General features: G+C 32.9%; 1 protein-coding gene across 1 annotated transcript; it reads left to right on the forward strand.

Moving 5' to 3' along the window:
- Window positions 1-1,260: 1,260 nt before the first annotated feature.
- Window positions 1,261-5,934, forward strand: LOC111087287. The gene is made up of 2 exons (XM_022393414.1): window positions 1,261-1,339; window positions 4,979-5,934. The coding sequence occupies exons 1-2, from the start codon at window positions 1,316-1,318 to the stop codon at window positions 5,312-5,314; spliced, it is 360 nt and encodes a 119-aa protein (XP_022249122.1). The 5' UTR covers window positions 1,261-1,315; the 3' UTR covers window positions 5,315-5,934.
- The last annotated feature ends 3,595 nt before the right edge of the window (window positions 5,935-9,529 follow it).

Here is a 9,529-nt window from a genome sequence, read left to right on the forward strand (position 1 = left end):
TTTTTAAAAACCTACATAAACCCACATGCACAATATGGTGATAATTCAGAGATACAAATTTATTTGAACTTGAAACAGCTTTTCAGTATTCACTAAAAATTAAAATCAATGTAACGACTCGAATATTACGTAACTAACGACAGAAAGAACAGTATAACACGTTCTTTCCCCATCTTATTTTTTGTAATGATGTCCACCTTTATTTATGTAATATTTGACTAGCTAATTCCACTAGTAGATTAGTAAGACTTGAATTGTCATTAGATTTAACATTAGCCTACCTGAGTACTTATTATTTAGCCTAAAAGTAAAATATCAACGTTAAACATGCTGTAGGAAAGCTGGTACATTTCTCCACATAAATACTAACTAACTTTACATTTTTCATGTATGCTTATATTTAGTTCCGTTACTGGAACCTTCATCAAGCAAGATGCTACATAATTTAATGATACCGATAGATTCTGAACCTCGCCTGATGAAGGCTTAAGTAACTAGAGCCAAAGTTTGCATAAATAAATAACTTACTAATTACTGGCTGGAGTAGTCGTCCCCTGGACGGAAGTTACGTAAATTCATGATTAATGAAAGGTTACTTAGGACATGAAAAGTTGCTTCCCTTATATGTACTTGTTAAAAATGCCCATAAAAACTGCAAAACACAAAATGTGAAACCGCATCTTTACATCGACCCAACAAACCATGTTAAGTTTGGTAAAATCCATCCACATTCTGCGAAGTAGTTACGTGGACGTACAACAGGCAATACTATTAATATTATATTTATATATATTACGACATATGAGTGACATAAACAGTTTGTGTAACATTACAGTTTACGTCACAAGAGCAGTAGAAACTCCACTTGAATCATACATGAAGCTAACATAGCTGCACCATAGAAGTTTCGCGCTGTAACGCTGCCTTTTAAAAATTGAGCTGTAATATCTAAAATTTAAATTATAAAAAATGACAAAAAACAACAAGATTTACACTTCATGTCATAAATAGGAAGCGATATTGTAAAATATGTTTTTCCTCGTAACGTTAGAAAACTATGTAATATAAAATACTAATCACGCTTTAAAAAGCAAAAGTAGAGATAGGTGGAAGCACGTTATTACCAGTATTTCAATTTATTAGTGTAGGTCAATTGATTTAAACATTTAGTAAGCTTTATAAAACGTATACTTTTCTTAGCTCTGTAATTAATTTCTGAAATATTTTATATATTTTTTTTTCAGGATATATTGATCAATTTGTTCAGAACTTGTTGTCAACTTGAAGGTGAATCAAACGAAAAAATAAAAAAAACATGTGGTACTGTACAAGAACAATGGTAAGCTATTGTGTTCATAGACTCAGAAAACAAAGAAAAATGATCTGATGGTGCTGCGATTTTTCAAACAATTCATTCATTTAAGTTTTCCTGGCCTCGCAGCTTAATTCTGATTTTTAAAAAGTTTCATATGGGAAACATCAAAGAATTTAAAATCGCATTTTATTTTCGTATGTCCAACACTTTGCAGTTATTACCTGTTACCTTTGGTGGTGGAGGTTATGCTTTCACCCCTGTGTGTTTGTCAGTAAAATTTCTCTAAAACGACTGAATAGATTTGGACTATGACCCAGCTGTGATTAGTGATTAGTTTTTGGCAAGGCCACGAAAATTAAAAAAAAATCCCTAACTGTTAACATGAGGACTGATTTTTTTCACACTTTTTGCTCTATAACTCAGTCAAAAATGATCAGATTTTGATTAAACTTGGTGGACTTATGTAGAAAATTATTCCTCATTGTCCTGCACAAAATGGTTATTGTCTTATGATAACGACGGACATACGGACTCAATTTCGCTTTTTTTAAGGCCTAATATGATCGACCCTGCGTGGGGGAGGTAAGCGCTCTACTGAGTTCCCGTTTTTTTTTGTTTGTTTTTGTTTTCGTGTAAGAGTCTGTGATGGTGCACTGCAGTTAATTTACAATTGGGGTTTTAACTTCGGGTAGGGTTGTCACTCCTCGATTTCAGATGACAATTTCCTGCAATAGTAAGGCTTAAGTCCTATGTTCTCGATATGTTGACTTTTTCCCCCATATACAAAGGAAGACCTAATACAATGCACATTCTCTGTTTTTCCATGATCCACTACAAATATGTATCCATCTTGTTTACCTGATCCATACAAATTTCATCCACTGTCAGCAGTTAGTAACTAAGTTAAGCAGTATGCTACAATAGCTCTCCATTGTTCGAGTGAGTTTTTCTCCATATATTTCTTCTACGATGGGAACAGTCCCTAATTTCATAGCTTTTTTTCGTTATCGTTTTAGGTGTATGTGCAAGGCATCCTTTTTTCTATTTTGAAAAGGGGCTAGAATGTGTAGTAAATTTGATTTTCATGTTTGTACGGACAAACAAGGTAGTCATTTTATAATCTCCCCAGACTTCTGTGTTTTACTTATGCCAATAATTTTCTCATTTTACTTTTTACATTGAAGCGTTTTACAATTTTGTTGATGCAAGTGTAATTGCAGAACAGGTCTGTGAGCTAAATTAACCTTAACTTTTTTATTTTTAATGTGAGCTTCGAGATCTACACTTTTATTTAACTGAACATTTTTGACAAAATAACACTTTTCAAAATATTTGTACAACTTATCAAACTTTTGTGTATGTATTACAATATGTAATATTAATGATTTCAGCATTTGATCAATATTGTATCATTCTATCGTAGTTAAAATTTTAGTAAAGTACTATTTGTTAAAATATGTACATAAGAGTGGTACTAAGAGTTCGAATTTAGGAATAGACACAGAGGCAGATAGGAAGGGGAAGAAAATGCTTTCAAGTTAAGCACTAAAACTAGTGTAGTTTGGAGAGTTTTAGAGCTGTTTTTCTTCAATTTAGTAAGTTGAGGATAGTATTTAAAATTTTGAAAGTGTTTATCATACCTTAATGAATATTGACATAAAGAGAACGCCGGAGTTGACACAACAGCAACCTGAAACGTTAAATGTATGCTAAACATCGATACAGAACATCTAAAATAGTTTAACAAAATTTCCCAGTTGAATATTAAAAGTTTTTCTTCTCCATCTTCCCCATTTATCCTTTCTGCTATCAGCTACAAGTGTACAGAAAGATTCGCGAATGTGTTGGCTTATTGAAACATACCTCTTTGCTCATGCGCTTTAGTATGTGTTGCAAAGTCTTTTTGTCTAGAGGCAGTCCAAATCCTGGAAAAATGTGAAAAAAATGTGCAGAACTTTTAAATAGATTCCAGCAGAGAAATTTATAAATCTGTGCGATTCTACTGAGTGTCTTGTTTATTTAATGTCTGCAGTAACGATGGCTTATCATAATTCTGTTTACAAGGTATTAAAAGCATGCTCTTTTGAATGTCTGCTTGTCATTGCAAAACTTGTTCATAATATTATAAACAACAGCTCAAAGATTTCTGTTGTGGGAGACAGTGTAGACGTTTGTGTAGCAAGGACAAAATCGTTCATGCAGTGGTAAAAAACAACAACAACTGTGATCCTGTCAGTAACATTGTTTCTGAAAGAATAGGAACCTTATACATAAAAAAATAATACGCGACAGCAATACAGTTGCAACAATAAGTTAATAATCGCTAGGGTACATGTGTCATGCCTGCTATATAAACATTAAATTACATCCACGGCCTGCACTCAGCCATAGATGATTGCATGTAGTAGATTATGAAGCTCCATATAAGCCACATACAACATTAAAACGATTGGGTGTCAACGGTTATACAGCCGCTGTTATTTATTAGGTAATAAACTTCAACCTACAATAAGGTTTTATCACAATACTCACAGCCATTTTTGCTGTAGGCTGACGGAACAATATTAAATAACAATAAAGAATACATGGGTAATCCCTATTGTGAACCAGGGTTCTGTGGTTCATGATACAAGTGATTTACTGCCTGTACTGCTGAGCTAACCCTCTCATTCTGTCTCAACCAAACACGCATAACTCTCATGTCACAAAAATCTGTAGTTTAACTATCCTCATCTGCTTACCTTGCATAAACTAATTCTTTTTTTTTCTTTCTAAATCTATATATCTGCCCCCACAGTCACATAATTTTCGCTATCATCTTGCACTGAACTCCCTTATTAGGATATTTTTTTTATTTCAGTTCACTCTCGCTGTCTTTTCTACACATATATGGATCAAATATCAAGGATTGATCTCTATAACAGTGGGCTTATTTGTTTATACTCCCCCCTTCTCCCTATATATATATATATATATACATATAACGTTTCTGTTCTTTTATTTCTTGATCTGTCTGTCTTTTAATAAATTTTGAGCTGATTCATATTCCTCATTAAGCGTAAGAAAAATATGTTAACTGTAGTCATATTCAATTGTTTTCATTTCGTTGCTTGAATGAGTTTTTTTTATTGAAGACGCACAGAAAATGACATTAAAACTGAAAAGTCATCTAAGATAATTGATTATAACCGTTTTATGTTTGTTTTACTCACCTTTTTTTATCAGTTTAATATATTAGAATCTCCTAACACAAGATTTGCTTTTTATCAAACATGCAGTTTGATTTGGTTTTTGAATTTCGCGCAAAACTACACGAGAGCTATCTGCGCTAGCCGTCTCTAATTTTGAAGTGATAGACTAGAGGGAAGGCCAACCGCCAACTTTTAGGTTACTCTTTTACCAACAAGTATTCGTCACATTATAACACCCCCACAGCTGAAAGAAGGAGTATGTTCAGTAACGGGTATTCGAACCCCTAGATTGTGAGTAAAGCGTCCTAACCACAGGCTATCTACTCAGACAGTAAAACGAATCTTGCTCAAGTTATGAAACTTATTTCGCTATTAATAGACATGTATAGCAAAAAATATCTAATAATCTGTAATCTGTAAACAATCACGATATATACATCAGAAAATTATTATTATTATTATTTTTTTACAGATGCTTGGAATGAAATTAGTGGTCTTATTCGGAATAATTGTAACAGTTTCCCAAATATCATGTGAGCCAATCCATGATATCCCGTGCAATAGTAAAACAACACCGGACCAAGAAGACAAAAAGAATAAAACAATAGACATCAATTCGCAGTTGAACATCCTCTCAGAGACCATCAATGGCTGGATAAAGAATGTTCGCTCTAAAGTAAGTAGGAATGTAAAACCTTCAAACAGAGCAGAACCTTTTCCGAAGTCAGTTCAAAATGTAGGAAAACTAGCACAAGACGAAAGAGGAAATTTTTTTATCACAGCCAATCTCAGAAACAGAAGTGAATAGTAAAAACAATATAAATGCAAAAAAAGACCAATCATTTAATTCTAACATATTATCTAACAATAGTATAATGTATACGAGTACTATCAAGTCTCTAAAGGATGGAAACTCAAATGAGAGGACCATAAGTGACAATGAAAAAACGGACCGTGTCATTGTAATGGAAACAACTGACTTTGTTCGGCAAGACTTAGCCAGTGATCCTTACCACAATTATAAGTATATAAATCAAGTTCACTCTGGACGTAAACTACGAAACTTGTTAAAATCAAGACAAAGTCAAAACTATCTTAAAACAAGAGACAATTCAAACCAGACAGAAGACGAACTTGATCCTATTATGACCGGACCACCAGTTGTACGTTCAGTCGACAACCTTCTTTCAACCACCAAGGAAAAATACCGTGATAGCCCAATGCTACCTGTCTTTCGCAAACTCAGCAGTAATTTATCCCAGAATTACACATTATTATCAAATTCTGAAATCAACATGTTCAACAAACGGTCTGTATTTCCCGCCTCTGATCAAGATGATTCAGATCCAAGTCTCAAAAGGTTTCGAAGACCAATAAATCAATAATTTACAATATAAATATTAATAACGCTAACTACTTGAAAGTTAGGGAAATATAATTTCAAGATCATTTCACTAATTAAAAAAATCACTTCAACTGAATTTCGAAAATTTCCATGATGGTTTTTTGTTAGTAATTAATGCTAGCAAACTTCTAAAAAAAGTTGCTATGTACTTACCTTTTTTCCATATAATCCTTAAATCAGAAACTACAAAACTTACACATATTCTCAAGACATGTGTTAATGTTAATCGTTTGTAATTCTTATTACAATAAAAATTCATACAAATTTTCCATCAAACTATATTCAGTTATGTACACTAGCTTACATTGGAGGTCAATAAAAAAACTCCACTTGTTCTTGGCTGTCGTCTTCATTTTGCGTTAAAAAAGAGAGTAATTATCGGATGTATGTTAGCATTTGAAAAAAAAAAGAGACACCTGTTCTACAATAAAGTGTTTCTTGTGATAAATATTTCTCGTCAGTCTCGCGATTTTTCAATGTGTAATACTTACATTTTCTCTAGATTATGCAGCTTATGTAAAATGCCACGATTTATAGTATAAAGACGAATTAAGATTTATTTGTAAATTATTCTTTTCTTCACTGAAACATAGGTGAGTAAAACGAAGAAAGTATCCGCGAACATAGATATAAATAACACTAGGTTGCCCAGTCACTACTCTTTATTATTGAGGGCCATGTGCGCATGCGGCCACCATTGCTTTGTGTTGAATTTCGAACTGGCAGATAATGTAAAATGGCTGAGAGTGACAGTCGTACGTCTAAGTCACGACCGAAAAGAACGAAGGGAACACAGTGCTATGCCACTAACAGTTACACGTACCGAAACTAAGAGTCGAAGGTGGAGAATGTTACATTGTACAAGTAAGTAAAACTTTTTTTTTTCTATAATATATTACGTTACAGTGGGCAACATCGCCGTGGACATGGTGGCGACATCGAACTGGCGTGGATGTTTACATCTAGTTTCAAATTATATATGCGAGTCTATTTTGGAAGGAATTTCACTTACACAAGTTGGCATGACAGTTTAATAGCTTTTGATTTGAAATGCTGACAATACTAAGTACTCACATAGATTGAAATAATCATCCACGACATTCTAATGTTGCCTGCTGGCCAGTTAGGCCATACAGAGACGCCGCTAAAACATACACTGTCTACAGATACAAGTTCTGTGTACATTCACTTTTGATGCTATCACTGAATGTCAAGATAGAAGTTTATTAAATACACGACCTTGATTAATGGATTGGAGAAGAAATTTGGGTTATTTTGTTATGGCTTAAGAGTCGGATCAGTGACGTTATGGCTTACCCGTCAAAAGATAGGCCTAATACTATCAGTAGATTCATTCTCAGAATTCCTTGAGAGATTAATATTTTTTTTAGGTGGCCCCTTCCAGTCCAAAATTCTTGAGCTGTCAGTGTCGTTATGATAAATAATCAGTATGTAGTACAAGTGGCCCAAAATAGTTTGTGTTACTTGAACAAAAGAAGAACACACAGTAATATAACTGTGATATATATAGAAGATTGCTTGTAACAGAATGAGCCTAGTTTTATAACAGTACTAACTGGAGAACCCGTCCTTTGGACGGAAGTTATTTTAATTCATGATTAATGAAAGGTTATCTTAGGAGATGAGAAGTTGCTTCCCTTATAATTGCTAAAAAAAAGTCCATAAAAACTGAAAAACACAAAGTTTCAAACCATGTTAAATTTAGTGAAGATCCATCCAAGGAGGTGAGGTAGTGGTAAAAAATGCAAAACTGAAAATTTATATGTATCTCCTCATGGATCCAACAAATCTTCATGCCGAATTTGGTGAAGATCCATCCACACCCTGGAAGCAGTTACATGGACATACAACAAACAGTACTATTATATTTACATAGATATGTACATGCCTTTCTATTTTGTTACATTCAACTCTAACGTATGTGTGTAACGAATTTATTATTATGTATTTATTTTTAATATGAACGTTGTTTGGATTGAATTTGTATTTAGAAATATGCGTGACTTGTAGTACCAGATATGTGTTGCATATAACAAATTTGTTATATATTTATTTTTGATGTCAACGTTTGTTTCGAATAGGTTTAAATTTGAGGGCGTGTCTAGCTTACCATGTTAGTTACGTATGGCGAAACTTCCGCCAATTCTCCAAGGTTGTAGAATATTCGTGAAGACAGGATTCAACAATATATCTACTTCCAATTAAATATATTTCGGTAGTTGTCCGAAGTTTCGAGAAAATGTGTCCCGCCTATAAAAACGGAAGAGCAACGTGCCAAAAAACAACAGAAAAGAGAGCTAGAGATAAGTCTGCTAGGAAACTGTTATAACTGCCTATGCTATAAACTGTGATTCTGCTAATCCTTATCAGCTGGAAAATATACAACATTTGACCAGGAACAATTATAAATTTCGAAAGTCAGTGGATTCTCATCGGACGTTAGTATTTTTTCGAAAGTATTACAGAATTCTCATCGACATCAGTAGTTTTATGAAAATATTATTTTACTTCAATGGTCCAACAATTCAGTGTCTGACAAAGCTAGCTAGCTTCCCGACAATTGAACGTACATCGACTTCAAGTTAACTTGCTGGATATCAAGGAGACTCTGAACTAGGAAGAAGATTTTAAGTTATTACTGAAGTTAACATCAGTTCTATATATCAGATCAACTGTAAACACTATTTTCATGCTTTAATCTGTACGTGTCTTGTACTACACTGGTCATAAATGATTTTCATGTAAAATAAAATGTTTTGCATAATCAAGTAACCTGACTTTGTTTTGTCGATATTCAAAGGTGAATCCAACTATGAGGAATGATATTTGTTCTTAACGACAAGGTGATCTTGAAAACCAATATTCTAATGAGGAGAATGGTAGCATTTTGCCCATTCAGTCATAACTCGGTAAAAAGAGAAAAGGGGAGTCTTTAAAACAGAAACATTGCAAAATATATTGTATTTAGATCTAGTACAATACATGTAATGCATCATTGATGAAAGAAGTGTAATGATTTGTGTTACTTCTTTTGGACTTCATGTTGTGTGTGTGCATATATATATATATATATATTATATATTCAAGCATTTGTATAAATTTTTACAACAAATAATCAAAGAAATTCGAATTAATTTTATTATATTTATATCATAAATTATCTTAATTATTTCCATCCACTTCAATTCAACTTGAAAACCAATATTCTAATGAGGAGAATGGTAGCATTTTGCCCATTCAGTCATAACTCGGTAAAAAAAGAAAAGGGGAGTCTTTAAAACAGAAATATTGCAAAATATATTGTATTCAGATCTAGTATAATACATGTAATGCATCATTGATGAAAGAAGTGTAATGATTTGTGTTACTTCTTTTGGACTTCATGTTGTGTGTGTGCATATATATATTATATATTCAAGCATTTGTATAAATTTTTACAACAAATAATCAAAGAAATTCGAATTAATTTTATTATATTTATATCATAAATTATCTTAATTATTTCCATCCACTTCGATTAAGAACGTTGAATGTTTGGAGGTGCAGATAAGATAAATGATACATTATACATTCTTCATATAACAGGTCGGATATGTG

This window comes from Limulus polyphemus, unplaced genomic scaffold, assembly GCF_000517525.1.
Source record: "Limulus polyphemus unplaced genomic scaffold, Limulus_polyphemus-2.1.2 Scaffold1964, whole genome shotgun sequence".
Taxonomy (NCBI): domain Eukaryota; kingdom Metazoa; phylum Arthropoda; class Merostomata; order Xiphosura; family Limulidae; genus Limulus; species Limulus polyphemus.